The sequence below is a fragment of the Triplophysa rosa genome, linkage group LG25 (genome assembly GCF_024868665.1).
Source record: "Triplophysa rosa linkage group LG25, Trosa_1v2, whole genome shotgun sequence".
Lineage (NCBI taxonomy): Eukaryota > Metazoa > Chordata > Actinopteri > Cypriniformes > Nemacheilidae > Triplophysa > Triplophysa rosa.
In genome coordinates this window covers 5943589-5959782 of record NC_079914.1, presented here as the reverse complement: position 1 = coordinate 5959782, position 16194 = coordinate 5943589, and the positions used below count along the sequence as shown (strand labels likewise).

At 39.1% G+C, this 16194-nt stretch overlaps 1 protein-coding gene across 1 annotated transcript; it reads left to right on the top strand.

Annotated features, from left to right (window-relative positions):
- Positions 1–7742: 7742 nt before the first annotated feature.
- adgrg7.1 (adhesion G protein-coupled receptor G7, tandem duplicate 1) lies at positions 7743–12810 on the top strand. Its single transcript, XM_057326460.1, has 11 exons — positions 7743–7800; positions 8126–8197; positions 8395–8549; positions 9267–9434; positions 10382–10494; positions 10624–10955; positions 11396–11477; positions 11585–11743; positions 11818–11977; positions 12156–12351; positions 12514–12810. Exons 2-11 carry the CDS (start codon positions 8176–8178, stop codon positions 12579–12581), a joined length of 1455 nt encoding a protein of 484 aa, XP_057182443.1. The 5' UTR covers positions 7743–7800; positions 8126–8175; the 3' UTR covers positions 12582–12810.
- The last annotated feature ends 3384 nt before the right edge of the window (positions 12811–16194 follow it).

Below are 16194 nucleotides of genomic sequence, written 5' to 3'. Positions count from 1 at the left end.
GGTTCAACACTCCAAGACACAACAGTCATGGGTTCAACACTCCAAGACACAACAGTCATGGGTTCAACACTCCAAGACACAACAGTCATGGGTTCAACACTCCAGAACACAACAGTCATGGGTTCAACACTCCAAGACACAACAGTCATGGGTTCAACACTCCAAGACACAACAGTCATGGGTTCAACACTCCAGAACACAACAGTCATGGGTTCAACACTCCAAGACACAACAGTCATGGGTTCAACACTCCAAGACACAACAGTCATGGGTTCAACACTCCAGAACACAACAGTCATGGGTTCAACACTCCAAGACACAACAGTCATGGGTTCAACACTCCAAGACACAACAGTCATGGGTTCAACACTCCAGAACACAACAGTCATGGGTTCAACACTCCAAGACACAACAGTCATGGGTTCAACACTCCAAGACACAACAGTCATGGGTTCAACACTCCAGAACACAACAGTCATGGGTTCAACACTCCAAGACACAACAGTCATGGGTTCAACACTCCAGAACACAACAGTCATGGGTTCAACACTCCAAGACACAACAGTCATGGGTTCAACACTCCAAGACACAACAGTCATGGGTTCAACACTCAAAGACACAACAGTCAGCAGTTCAACACTCAAAGACACAACAGTCAACAGTTCAACACTCAACGATACAACTACTCCGGTGTGCCAAAATGGGGTGCCCATACATGGATTTTGTCTCTGCTCAGATGGTTGGAGTGGACCTACCTGCGACATTCGTAAAACCATAAATTTATATTTAAATGTTGATATGATGTAAAGTCAGTATTATCTCTATCCTTAATCAATATTTCTGTATACATATTTGATCACATTTAACACTGCAAATTTATGTAAAGATGTATTTAGTATATTTGTCTGTAGAATGTGTATAGACTAAAGATTTTTTATAGATTGACAGCTTATGTTGTACATGTACTTATAGGGACAGTTTATCTAAAATAACATGTTAAAGGTCCAGTGTATGAAATTTAGCGGCATCTAACGGTGAGGTTACAAATAGCAACCAACGGCTCACTCCACCCCTCCTTTTCGAAGCACTACAGTGGCTGACACAGGACAAAGATGTCGTCACGTTTTCACTTCTTTGCCAAAGGAGATAACGTATTTACGAAACGCGCTCTGTAGAGCTGTTTGGCTGTTTAGGGCTACTGTAGAAACAACATGGCCAATTCCATGTAAGGGGACCCGTGGTGTATGTAGCTAGAAATAGCTCATTCTAAGGTAAAAAAAAACATAAGGCTTCATTATGTAAGGTCTTTATACACCTCTGAAGACATAGTTGTGTATATTATATTGCATTTCTGTTAATAGATCCTAAAAAAATTCACACATTGGACCTTTAAAATATTGCAGAATTTACATTTATGTTGAACTATAAGCTATTTTAAATTTAATGCAGAATTCATAAGATTATCAACAGCCATATGTTTTTACAGCAAATTTCTGCCCTGAACAAAGACCTACAAACAATTTTACCTTCCCCAAAACTGTCCTGGGCCGGTTTGCTTCCTCTAGAGAGCTATGTCCTGTGGATACACCAAATGGTACTCATCCTCGTTAAATGTTGTTTTCATGATATACACACTAGGAATTTATGTTTTTCTGAATGTCTTTTCATTCCGAGTTCATACTTTTCAGCTGGGATTCCACAGGCATCAGCCCTCTGTAACATAACTACTCGCACGTTAGATTATCCAAAAACTCTAAAGTGTGATTTGACCTTGGACACCATTCTTGGAGAGGTAAGCAATCAATGTCTCTTGATTACAATATTCAATCAGATAAAACTCAGAAAAAATAAAATAAAGACTGTTTGCTTACATTTTTTTCCAATTAAGATTTCTGGGGCTTCTTTGACAGACAAAATTAATTTGGCATCCAGCACCCAGATCCTCACATCCAAACCAGAAAATCTAACTCCTCAAGGCATCACAAACGCAGTGAGGATAGCCAACATTCTGCTCTCTGCTGATAAACCCCTAGAATCAATGGTAATGTAACATCTGTCATAAAAAATATTGTAAATCAGAAATTCACTCAAATATGAAAATTCTCTCATAATTTACTCCGGACTTCAGCAAACTCAAACAAATTAGTTTATATTAAAATGCCATCATGTTCATTTTCTTCCCACTTTATGGTATATGGGGCTCATAAATGGTGAAGCTCCAAGAAGCACATCCACATCACTAAAGTAATCCAAGTGAGTCCAGTGAGCTGAATGTCTTTAGAAGCAAAACTATATTTTAATATCACTAAATGAATAGCTTATTTGGTGATATTAAAATGTTTACCGGCAGGTGCACTGTAAAACCTAATAGTGAAATTCACTAAATGTAAATAAGTTCATAACTAAAATAAAAGTTAAGTTCACAAAGAAAAAAATGTCAACTCAATAGTTGAATATTAAGCAGAACTTTATCTGCATGAGTTTTTAGAATTGACATGTTATGTTAACTCCATTGATTTAAGATCCAGCAATTAATTTTATCAAGAGTGCTGGACTTCAATAAGACAGCATGTCAATAACTTCATATCACATTCATATCACACTAGTTGTCATATGCGTGTTTTTTTCACAAGCACTGTGTATGAAGATAGCACAACGGCACATAAAAATCATTTGTTCTTGTTTAACTGAAAAGAAGAATTCATGTACATGTAGGATAACATGAGCATGAGTAAATGACACATAATCTTTTGCGACCAAAAACTTGACATGAAATTGAGTTGGCATTAAATAATTAAAGTAATTTATACAGCAATTAAGAAATATAGCAAGCTAGTGCTTTATAAAAAAATACCTAGAAAAAAGTTGAGGGTTGAGGTATCATTTTAATTTATTTTGTTGGTTTCCCTGTCTATGTCTATTTATTGCAGTATATGGGACAGTGCTGGGTTGTTTTAACCCATTGTCGACAAAACATACACAAAACCAACCTTTGGGTTATAAACTAACCTATTGTCACGACTGGTGTGTAAAGAACCCAAGCACAGGCAGGCAGTGACGGAGTTAACAAAACAAGACTTTAATAATAAATACAAAAGACTAAACAAAAACCCACGATGGGGTGCAAAACAGAACAATAACTAGGACATGGAAACAGAACAAGAAATCAAAACAAAACACTTCCCATAAGAGGGCAAAAACTGAACTAAATCAAAAACGAGACACAACGTATAAACACTTACGGGGACCACAGGCAACATAGCAAACATGGTCAAAAAGGCACACGACTGTGAAAGCAAACAGAACACCAGCATACACACGTAATCCACGAACACAAGACAAAGAAACAAGAGGGTATTTATAGAGAGAGACAAACGAGGGATAATGACACGGGGCAGGTGTAGGTAATTAAACACTCAGGGGAAGATGACAAGGAAACGAGAGGAATGGGGCCAATGACAAGACACTGGAGAGAACGTATATTATTGTCAAACGGACAATAATATGTTTCTCTCCACACATAACCTAAGGACTCCGCCCCGATCCCACCACACGACTAGAATTTCATAAACAAGACGGAGGGACCGTGACAGAGCCCCCCCCTTAATGAACACCTCCAGGTGTTTACCAAGGGGTTGACAAACAAGACATGACAGACTGGGAGACAGACAGGACAAGGCAAAACAAAGAAAACAAAATCAAGGGCAAACATGACAAGACAACAACAGGACTTGGGTGGGACATCAAAAATAACAAACATGGGAGGGGGGGAGGAACCAAACAAGAGCCCATAGGGGGCAGTCCATAGGGGTGGGGAAAAGTCCCAGTCCCCGGCTGCGCCTGAGGGCGCGGAGTCCTGGGGGACTTAGGGGGAGTCCTGGAGGGGACAGTCTTTGGCCCTGGCAGTTTCCCAGGGGCCGGCTGGACAGGGCTTGACGCCGGCTGGAAGGCCGGCTGGACATGGCTTGACGCCGGCTGGAAGGCCGGCTGGACATGGCTTGACGCCGGCTGGAAGGCCGGCTGGACATGGCTTGACGCCGGCTGGAAGGCCGGCTGGACATGGCTTGACGCCGGCTGGAAGGCCGGCTGGACATGGCTTGACGCCGGCTGGAAGGCCGGCTGGACATGGCTTGACGCCGGCTGGAAGGCCGGCTGGACATGGCTTGACGCCGGCTGGAAGGCCGGCTGGACATGGCTTGACGCCGGCTGGAAGGCCGGCTGGACATGGCTTGACGCCGGCTGGAAGGCCGGCTGGACATGGCTTGACGCCGGCTGGAAGGCCGGCTGGACATGGCTTGACGCCGGCTGGAAGGCCGGCTGGACATGGCTTGACGCCGGCTGGAAGGCCGGCTGGACATGGCTTGACGCCGGCTGGAAGGCCGGCTGGACATGGCTTGACGCCGGCTGGAAGGCCGGCTGGACATGGCTTGACGCCGGCTGGAAGGCCGGCTGGACATGGCTTGACGCCGGCTGGAAGGCCGGCTGGACATGGCTTGACGCCGGCTGGAAGGCCGGCTGGACATGGCTTGACGCCGGCTGGAAGGCCGGCTGGACATGGCTTGACGCCGGCTGGAAGGCCGGCTGGACATGGCTTGACGCCGGCTGGAAGGCCGGCTGGACATGGCTTGACGCCGGCTGGAAGGCCGGCTGGACATGGCTTGACGCCGGCTGGAAGGCCGGCTGGACATGGCTTGACGCCGGCTGGAAGGCCGGCTGGACATGGCTTGACGCCGGCTGGAAGGCCGGCTGGACATGGCTTGACGCCGGCTGGAAGGCCGGCTGGACATGGCTTGACGCCGGCTGGAAGGCCGGCTGGACATGGCTTGACGCCGGCTGGAAGGCCGGCTGGACATGGCTTGACGCCGGCTGGAAGGCCGGCTGGACATGGCTTGACGCCGGCTGGAAGGCCGGCTGGACATGGCTTGACGCCGGCTGGAAGGCCGGCTGGACATGGCTTGACGCCGGCTGGAAGGCCGGCTGGACATGGCTTGACGCCGGCTGGAAGGCCGGCTGGACATGGCTTGACGCCGGCTGGAAGGCCGGCTGGACATGGCTTGACGCCGGCTGGAAGGCCGGCTGGACATGGCTTGACGCCGGCTGGAAGGCCGGCTGGACATGGCTTGACGCCGGCTGGAAGGCCGGCTGGACATGGCTTGACGCCGGCTGGAAGGCCGGCTGGACATGGCTTGACGCCGGCTGGAAGGCCGGCTGGACATGGCTTGACGCCGGCTGGAAGGCCGGCTGGACATGGCTTGACGCCGGCTGGAAGGCCGGCTGGANTAGCAAGTGAGCCAGGCCGGATTGGGGAGACGACGCCTTGCCGTCCTTGGGAGCCGCCTGCTGGGTTCGACTGGGTTCGGTCATTCTGTCAAGAAAACACTAGGGAGAACCCAATTGCAGGCAGCGGGGATGAAGGGGTTAACAAAATACTTTATTTAACAGAAAATAAACACAAAACAAAGACCCACGATGGGGTATAATAACACAACAGGATAATAACAGGACGTAGAATAACTAAAACTAAACTGAGATAAACAACACTAGATATAAACTAAACCGAACACTTACTTGACTGAGACAGGGGAATCTACAACAGGACCACAAACAAGAGAAGACGATAAGCACGACATGAAACCATATAGCAAACACAATGACCGAACACAGGACAAAGAAACATGAGGGTATATATAGGTAAGACAAACGAGGGATAATGACAAGGGGCAGGTGTGGGTAATTAAACACTCAGGGGAAGATGACAAGGAAACGAGAGGAATGGGGCCAATGACAAGACACTGGAGAGAACGTATATTATTGTCAAACGGACAACAATATGTTTCTCTCCACACATAACCTAAGGACTCTGCCCCGATCCCACCACACGACTAGAATTTCATAAACAAGAAGGTGGGACCGTGACACCTATGTTGGGTTGATGTTACCATTCATAGGTTAAAACAATCCAGCATTTTAAAATGCACGTTTTACTTGTTCTTATCTTTAAATTTGTTCTATATGTGGATGGTATTTTGTGTTTTGTTTTCATGGAGGTAGTTTGCATATTGGTATTTTGATCTCACATTGCAGTGTAACCTTGTCTGCTTAATTTGCCAAGGTTCAGATGAAACAGATAGATAAACTTGGTAATTTGACTATCCCAGGTACAATACACAACTTTTTGGCCCCACCAAAGACATGACGGATGGAACAGTGGCTCTGTGGTTGGCACTGTTGTCTCACAGCAAGAAGGTCCCTGGTTTAACCCTGGCTGGGACGGGAGACATTTCTGTGTGGAGTTTGAATGTTCTCCCTGTGTCAGAGTGGGTTTACTCCGGATATTCCGGTTTCCTCCCACAGACCAAAAACATGTTGGTTAGGTTAATTGAAGAATCTAAATTGTCCCTCCTCCAACTTGTGTAGACTAACATCTGTATGGATGGTTCATGCCATTAATATAGCCATAGATGCTGGAATGGCGTAAGAAATGAATAAATAAATATCGCCCTCTGAGCACCAGAAATACAGGTTGTAACCTTTAAAGCTCTTTGTTTGTTGTGCAGGATATTGCTGTGTCTACAGTAGCTGTGGTCAGTCAGCTCATGAACACCAGTCATGTGCAGTTCTCTAACGTCGACCATGATGCTATTTCTGAGTATTAAAAATGTCACACACACTCCATCGCTAGGGCTGGGAATCATGAACAGTATCAATTACTGTGTTAAAATATTGCACCAATGAATATACAGTGCCATGGCGAAAAAGTATATGCTAGTGAAAGTAATTTTTATGTATTTGCTCAACAACTGATTTTTCTTTACCGTATTGTTCCCAATATAAGACGAGCCTGGTGATAAGACGACCCCCATGTTCAAGATTTAGCTTTTAGAAAAAGGCTTTTTAAAGACTAAAAATCTTGTCTTATATAAATAAAATGCATTTACCTGTATTTTATAGTATCGACACTTATGTGGATAAACAAACAGTGAAGTTTTTCTTTGTAGTTAGGGATAATTATTTTCTCAGAAGTACTTCTGAGAGTATAGTTTTGAAAAAAAACAAAAGAAGATATTTTGAAAAATGTTGCTAAACTAAACAATAAAGGCCCCAATTGACTTGCATACAATTGAACACAAAACCACTGAGACATTTCTCAAGATATGTTTAACAGAATAAAGAAAGAATTTTAATAATGGGTGAACTATCCCTTTCAGGAGTTAAATTCTTTATGATTCCCATCTCTATGTTCTCTTACAAATCTCACAACGTATAAACACTGTGCCAGCATTATGCTTGCGTGTACCGTAGATCTGAATTTGTATTGTGTTTGTGCAGACTAACAAAGACTCTGCAAAAAGTCTCATTGCTTGAGGACTTGAATACATTGCTGGTGCAGCCAAATTTGGCAGTGCAGTCTTTCAAGGGGACAACTGCCATTCGACAAGTGCAGTTAACCTTGTTTAAGGGCAAGTACACAACAATTTAAGACAAACTTTGGCTGATACTTTTAATATGTGACCTGTAAATATATCCATATAGCCAGGACTAAAAACAAATAGGCAAATTAAATTTAATGTAATTGTGAAAATGTAAAAAATTGTAAAGTAAAAATGAATTCCTTACCCCCTACATTGTAAAAAAAATGTGGTGCTTGCACAATTGGCATTACTATTGGTTGTCATTTTAACTTGCTATTGCGGTAACTTGTAAAAAGTTATCTCCTGATTATTTTCTCATCTACAGAACAGAGTGATACTTTTTTACCTGACAGAATTAAACTGAATTCGAGCCAGAATGTTCCTAAAGGTAATGTTGACAGTCATATGAATATGGCATTTAATAAAGGTATTAAAATGTTTTAAAAAATTCTTCCACATGCAATATTCTGCTTAACGTTAAGAAAGCAAGACCTATTTTCATAACAATATAAAAAGGAGCTTTTTATATCATTTTCTTTCTTGGGTGGCAGTGGAGATGGTCTTTTTGTATGGAGTTTGCATACGTCGTGCAACATGTTTATTATTGTAATGCAATAAAATTCTAATTTGTTTCTCTCTCTCTCTCTCTCTCTCTCTCTCTCTCTCTCTCACACACACACACACACACACACACACACCCACACTCCCTCTAGAGTCTGTGCCTGAGCATTTGCCTATTCCAAAAGATCAGGCTGACCTGCAGATGAATATTACATTCAATGAAGGTAGATCTTTTAAACACATTTTAAACACAACATTCTGTTGAAAATGTAGATATTACGTTAATAAAGCTATATTAATAACCAGATGTTGTACATGCAGTAAAAGGCAGGATTTTGTCAGTAAAGCACTCTCTCTCTCTCTCTCTCTCTCTCTCTCTCTCTCTCTCTCTCTCTCTCTCTTTCTCTCTCGCTCGCTCTAGGTTTTGATCAAATTGCTGGGTTTGTTCTCTATGATAGTGATCATTTTTTTCAGTCACAAAGCTTTAAATCTTCCCTGAATACCAAGAGAAGAGTGATCTCTCCTATACTGTCAAAATATCAAGACATGGAGCTTCAGTTTGCAGTTATATCATTGGTGAGCAATCTTCTCTCTGTGTGTATTTATATATAGATAATAATTTCCAACCTTATCAGTTTTGTTGTACTGTTGGAGTGAGTTTCTTTTTCAGCCCCCAGAAGAGAGCTCTTCAATATCTTAAGTATTTCTCCTCGACATGAATGAGATTTAATGGAGAGCAAATAGAAACTTTCGCTTAAATCCTGTGTGATATTTTTCCATGAGAAATAGGAAATCTCACAAATGTCTCCATTAAAGTTTCAGAAGAGATTGCAACAATGTCACAAACTGAGCTTAAATATGGCTAGTCAAAAGTCAATATTGTTGAAGATCTCAATATGAACTGAAACATTTCTCATCAAATCTATCCAAATTCAGATGATTTTACCTCTACATTTATTGTGCATCTTCATGGTCTTTTAGTATTTGAACAATTGTCTCATTTGTTTCTGTTTTTATTTCTCCTAACAATTTAGGAGAAACACATGAGGTTCTTATACACAGCTGAAAACTCCATAAAATCTTCTGATCAAAAATGTTTCTATTGGCGATTACAGTCCTGTCAGACATAAAAAATGACTAAGAAATTGGGGCAGTCCTTCAATTGGTGGTGTTTTTTATTAAACATTTCACTGGCTAACAATATTTACATGCATCCACTCATTAAAAAAAGAAATGTGAAAGTATGGACAAAGGTGACCTTATTTATTTACATTTCATCTAACTGTCTTTCAGAATGATTCCACGGTGTCCCTCCACAACTTTGCATGTGTGTTTTGGAGTTACTCCAAAAAAGACTGGAGTACAGAAGGCTGCACGAAAACACAGAGCTTCTCGGGCCATGTACAGTGCAGCTGTAAATCTAATCGGCGTGAAAATCATTTGAACTTTGCCATCCTCATGGTAAGCTTTACATTTACAACAAAATCACATTCATTCATTTATTCATTCATTTATTATATATATGAAGAGTTAATTTGCAAAATCCTTTTTTTTTCAAAAATCATGTTATTTATTGTGCATTCAAATAAATATCAATCAAACTGCAGCTGGGTTTTTTGTAAGTAATAATAACTTAAAAAAATTCAGCTAACTAACACAATAAAACTCCATAAAACATGATAACACAATAAAAAGAGAGTAAGGGAAGTTGATCCGAGTCAGTGGGTAAGTTGAGCCATAAGGGGATAAAAGGCCATTAGTGACTACAGTTGTAAAGATAGAAAGTATACTGTATGAGTAAAATCTTTTGTAAAAAATGCTTTTCTTAATCAGAGAATATTTAATGTACTTTGATGTGCATTGTCCAGAAACTCTAACTAAACAGCTATGTAATGTTACACTGAAATTATACAAGTTTCAAATTTAACCACCAACATGCATCATAAATATTTTTAGACCTGGATAAATTTACTTACAATGATTTGCTTTCAAATGCTTTTACTTACAATGCTTTCCAACTATCCCATGTGCTTCACTTTTCACTTTCTGGCTCACTGTAAAAAATGATTCGCCAGAAACCTGGTCGCCTTAAAATTTTAAGTTAGTTCAACTTAAAAATATTAGTAAACTTAATGAATTTGATGCGAACTCGTTGTGTTAACTAATATTTTTGAGTTGAATTAACTCAAAATATTAAAGCAACCTTATTTGAGTTGAAACAAAACAAAAACAAGAACAACAAGAAAAACAAGAAACAAGAAAAAATGGTCAAATAGCAACAAAACGTGTTTAGTAGCTGATATGATAAATTATTTATGTAGTATATTATTTATGTATAGTAGTGCAGTGATTTACTGGTATAAAAGCCTTAAATAAAATGAAATGTTTTAAAAAGTGTCCTTTTGCAGACTTTCAATACAAACTATCGATATTCAGAAGCATTACATTGGATCAGCGTTACCGGCTGTTCTGTGTCTATAGTGGGTCTGGCTGTCACAGTGGTTTATCAAATTGCGACCAGGTAAAACAAAGTTTTATACAGCTGACAATCAGAGCTGTTATACTTTTCAGCCCCTATCACTAAGACAAACTGAGGCATTTTTTTTCCAGTTGACCTGCAGTTTATATATTCATATGTTTTCCGGCACAGGAAGTCACGAGGGTGCAGCCCTACCCTGCTTTCGGTGAACATCTGCTTGAGCATGACGATTTTCTACCTTCTCTTCATGTTTGGCATAAACAATCGTGTCCAACATGCAAAAGAAGCAAATGTTTTTGCAGAAAATAAAGTTCCTGAGTCAGATCACAAGCGGTACTCAGACGAGGGTCCCTGCACCATATTTACAGCCTTGATTCATTACTTTTTGTTGGCCACGTTCACTTGGAATTTTCTGTATGGGATTCATGTGTTCCTCCTCTTCAAAGCGACTATTTCTGGACCACCTCCATGGTTTCTGAAGGTGTCCATAGCATTTGGCTGGGGTAGGAGACATTAAAAGTTAATATAACCTGAATTTATTTGAAAAAACATATTTTTTAGATATTTAATAGCCAAATAGTGTCTAGCTAATGCTAGAGTATTTTTATTGTAAGGAAAAATGTAAAGGGGTGGTTTTACAACAGAAAACAAAAATTTGTCATCATTTATTCACCCTAATGTCCTTCAAAACATGTGTGACTCTTTTTTTTTCTGCGGAAACAAAAGAAGATATTTTGTCCATACAATGGAAGTCAATGGGGGCCAATGTTGTTTGGTTACCAACATATATCTTCTTTTATGTTCTGCAGAAGAAAGAAAGTCATACAGGTTTGAAATGACATGAGGGTGAGTAAATGATGAAACTATTTGCATTCAGAAGAATACTGCCTAAACGTTCATGTACTATATATTATAACTGTCAATATAAATGATCTTGTCTCAGGGTTTCCAGCTATCATTGTTGGTATCTCATTGGGTTTCACTTACAGAATGGATGAGCCTTTAGGTTATCGACAAGAAGAGTTGTAAGTACTAAATATAGGGTTTTTGACACTACTATAGTAACATAATATGTTATTCTTTAATGTAAGTTCTCAGTACTTAGTTCACTTGTAACCCTTCTTTTCTAAAGTTGCTGGCTGGCTTCTTTGAACCACAAACAGCAGTTTGATATGAGAAAGCCAATGTTCTGGGCATTTCTGCTTCCTCTGGTAATCATGCTCATCTCCAACACCGCAATGTTGCTGCATTTCTCTCACAACATCTGTAAGACCAACCCTAATTTAAACAGGTACCTAAACCAATTCATACTTGAGCAATCTTGTTGGTGTCACCCAAAAAGGCTTAAGTGCTCTTGTCCTCTAGATCACGACAAACTCCTCTGAGGAAGAAGCTTTTGAATAGCTTTTCTCTGGCTGTGATGCTTGGTCTGACCTGGGTCACCGGCTACATTATGCTCATCACCCATGAAAAAACTCTCAACCTCATCCTGAGCATAGTTTTCTGTGTCTGCAACACAACACAGGTGTGAGAAGTGTTTCCCAACCGTTTTCTTCATGTGTTGCACCCCTACAGGACCATCAGCCAGCCTGTTATTAAAAATAGAGTCGTGTTGCTAATTTCAACTCATATCGCTAAACTTTATGGATTGTAAACATGCAGCGCTTCTATATTCATTACACATTTTCTTTCCATTCTCAAAGGGCATACAGATATTCGTATTATTCACACTGAAGTCTATATTAAAATCAAATCCAGCTGTTCTGAATGCTGTGAATGCACCAGACATTGGCCTTCGCACGAGAAACTTCTTTCTATGGAAGGTTAAGTCACCGGAAAGCAGAGAAACCTACACACCCACAAATCCTGACTCTGTCAGACCACCCCATGTCATCAAAGGTAAATAAACAGTTATTTTTAACTGGACATTTACTGGACATACATTATTATATATTTATGGTAATGTATCACATATATTGAATTGACATATATAAAATAGATATTCTGCTGTTTTGTGAGAGTTACAGGCAAATAAAAATGTGTTTTTGTTTATCATTATAGAGAGCTCGAGATCATTGGATGTTGAAACTGCTGATCACATCAGCATTAAGGAACAATGTAATGAATAACCCAGGTCTATTAAATTAACTGTGTATCTAAAACAAAAAACGGTTATTTAAAGTTGCATCCATGGTAAACAAATTTTTTGTGTGTTCTGAGTAAGGGATAAATGCAGAAATAAGCCCCGACAGTGTGATCGTGGAGGGTCTTGTATCACACTGAAGGGGCTTATTTTGAGATAACAGCCGGCTGCTTGTACATTATCATATTATTATTACATGGCTACTTGGCACATAAGAAAAATCTGGACATGAAATATGAAATATTTTATTAGCTCATTTTACCGAATGCAGACCTTCCGCAAGGAATAGCGGTTTACTTTTTTATATAGCGGTTTTAAGGTAAGAAACGATATTCAAATGTCACGAACAGGCAATTTGGTTTAATCATTTGTAAATATAATGTCATATATTTAAAAGACATATTTATATTTAATTTGTCAAAAAAACCTGTCAAAATGATTTGCTGCATCCGAGTTACCATGTGTTATTAGTTTTGAGATGTTGTTATCTGGGATTATTACACGGCTCATTTGAATGCTTGATTCTGATTGGCCAGTTGCGACATTGGAAGGGTTGTTATTTTCAAATAACAACCACTCAAAACTAATAAAACTAAATAATTTTGAGAGGGGCAGTTTAATATTACACAAAAATAAATTATAAATGTCTTTTAATAACATATATGATATTATATTTTCAAATGATTAAACCAATGCCTGTTCATGACGTTTGAATGTCGTTTCTTACTTTAAAACCGAAAGTAAACGGCTTTTCCTCGCGGAAGGTCTGCATTCGGTAAAAATGAGCTAATAAAATATTTCAAATTCACATTTTATGTCCATGTGGCAAGTAGCCATAAGCGGGATAATGTACAGGCAGCCGGTTATTATCGCAGAAATAAGCCCAGACAGTGTGATCAGGACCCGACGCGAACCTGCAAATGTCGCGACTGGCCAATCAGAATCAAGCATTCCAACGAGCCGTGTAATAAATTACCTTGTAAAACTGCAATGTTAAATATTTCTGTAAAATACACGTTATCCTGTAATATTAATATTTTTTAATAGTAATATTTTTTATGTTCATTTATGGTGTATCTTGATAATAGCTCTTGTTAAAACTTAAATAAAACAAATCGTCTGCAATACAAATTCAGACTGAGTTTGCTAATTCATTACAGCCCCTTACATTACAAACAAACATAAACAAAATGGAAAAGACACAGAGTAAAGAATTTAGGACAATACGTACTAATACATCAAGTTACACTGGTTGTGTGTCAGGTGTGTTGACTGTAATGTTCATACAATTTCTTTCCCGTTTAAATGTTTGTGATAAACTAAAAACGTGTTCCCTTATGGGTGGAGATATTGTACATCTTAAGAAAAATAAACCTAAATTTAACATCCCTCTTGGATTAGTTTCAAATGTTGTCACAAAGCTGAAAACTCTCAGCTAAAAATGTGGGAGTAGTGGTCTGGGACACGGCTCTGAGCTTGGAGGCGGGGCCTCCACACCTGTAACGCCTCTTCACGCTAGTCCACCAATAAAAACGGGCATTAATGGACAGGCTTTCTGCACATTAGCTAGAGGTGAACTGTCAATCATCTGTGGTGAAACCAATCACCGTTTTAAAGTATGGAGGACTAAACCTGCAAAAATTATAAATAAATAAATGTATAAATAAATAAATATATAAACGAATAAATGTAATAATATGAAAATAAATACAGGAATGAATGGTTTGATAAAACAAAATAATTCGTTTTAGCTATTATTGATCTTAGCTTTAACTTTTCTTTTCATTTTTTAAATTGATTTATTATTTTTTTGTGTCCATTTTTAATAATTTAAATTTTTTTTTTTTTAATTTTTAGATTATTTTATTTATCATTTCCTTTTATTTTTACATTTATTTATTTATACGTTTATTTATTTTTATATTTATTTATTATCGCATGTATTTATTTCCACTTTTATTTATTTATTCTTGAATTTATTCTTACTTTTCTGTGTCTTGTATGATAATTAGATGGGTTGGTCTTGCCTACTATTGGTTCAGCGTAGATTGAAGCGTTTGATCGATTACTCTTGACTTGTTTTGGACTAACGTCACGTCACTCACTGATCGTTTGCTTCGTGTATAACGTTAAGTAACTATGGCGGGCGCACAATTAGCTAGAGAGTTACAGCATTTAGCCAATGAAGTCGATAACCATGCATCAAATGACTATGTGTCATTCAGATTAGATGCACTTATTGATGATTTATTACAGATTGACGGCGAGATAAATGACAAAGTTCTTCCTCGGTTGTTAGCCTCTTTGCAGCACATTCAAAGTCTGTGCGAGTCAGAGGGTGCTATGGTGGTGTTACAGTTCAACTGGTGAAAATCATAAAGCACAAAATGTAATAAGGTTTAACTACACAGATGAGCTTGTAAACCGAAGTCGCAAGCTAACGCTTTGTCAAAGTGATAGTTATAAGCAGCCTTTCGGTTAGAAAAAGCGTAAAGATTTAATGTAACATGATGTAACATAATGTAAATGAATTGAGACATAGTGAACTTAAGTCACAAGTTAACACGGTAGTAATGAGCATCGTTCTTTCACTACAGGGGCCATCAAATGGAAACCATTCCTTCTAAAAAGACGTGGTTACTAAACGGTACTCGTAAACTACATTCCATAAGAGATAAATAACACAGAGGTCACAAGTTAAGACGGGCATATTCCCTTGATTCATCCAGCTGCATATTGTTGTGTGACATCTTGATATTATTGCAAAGATCCGCAGCAGCTAGCATTGCGAAATAGCTTAGTGTGATTGTTACCGTAGTGACACGCTGCCTCGCTTTATTGTATGGGTACGAATCCCGTGTCAAATCGCTTTATTTATTTTTTCACCTCGCTTCAGCCGTTACGGGCGATCATACCAATAATTTGCAATCTTAACAAGAATGTCAAAATCATGTAACAAGAAAGTCTGTGTTTATTAGACATCTTAATATCAAGTCGTCTTGTGCTTTCAGAATCGACGAATCTGCTGAGGTCGTTCATGCACCTCTTTGGCAGAGGACCTGTAACCGGAACTTGGTCACCACCTTAGCACCCCCTGACTCGCACAGATTTTGAAGAACTTTGTCATTTATCTCTCCGTCAATCTGTAATAAATCCTCAATAAGTGCATCTAATCTGAATGACACATAGTCATTTGATGCATGGTTATCGACTTCATTGGCTAAATGCTGTAACTCTCTAGCTAATTGTGCGCACGCCATAAACGTTATACACGAAGCAAACGATCAGTGAGTGACGTGACGTTAGTCCAAAACAAGTCAAGAGTAATCGATCAAACGCTTCAATCTACGCTGAACCAATAGTAGGCAAGACCAACCCATCTAATTATCATACAAGACACAGAAAAGTAAGAATAAATACAAGAATAAATAAATAAAAGTGGAAATAAATACATGCGATAATAAATAAATATAAAAATAAATAAACGTATAAATAAATAAATGTAAAAATAAAAGGAAATGATAAATAAAATAATCTAAAAATAAAAAATAATAATAATTAAAAATAATTAAAAATGGACACAAAAAATAATAAATCAA

Bases quoted from the DNA above. Each gene is read 5' to 3' on its own strand.
- adgrg7.1 (XM_057326460.1), top strand. From the start codon at position 8,176: ATGAATATTACATTCAATGAAG. The intron at 11,478-11,584 runs GTAAGTACTAAA...TCTTTTCTAAAG, and splicing joins GGTTATCGACAAGAAGAGTT to TTGCTGGCTGGCTTCTTTGA. The intron at 12,352-12,513 runs GTAAATAAACAG...TTATCATTATAG, and splicing joins ACCACCCCATGTCATCAAAG to AGAGCTCGAGATCATTGGAT.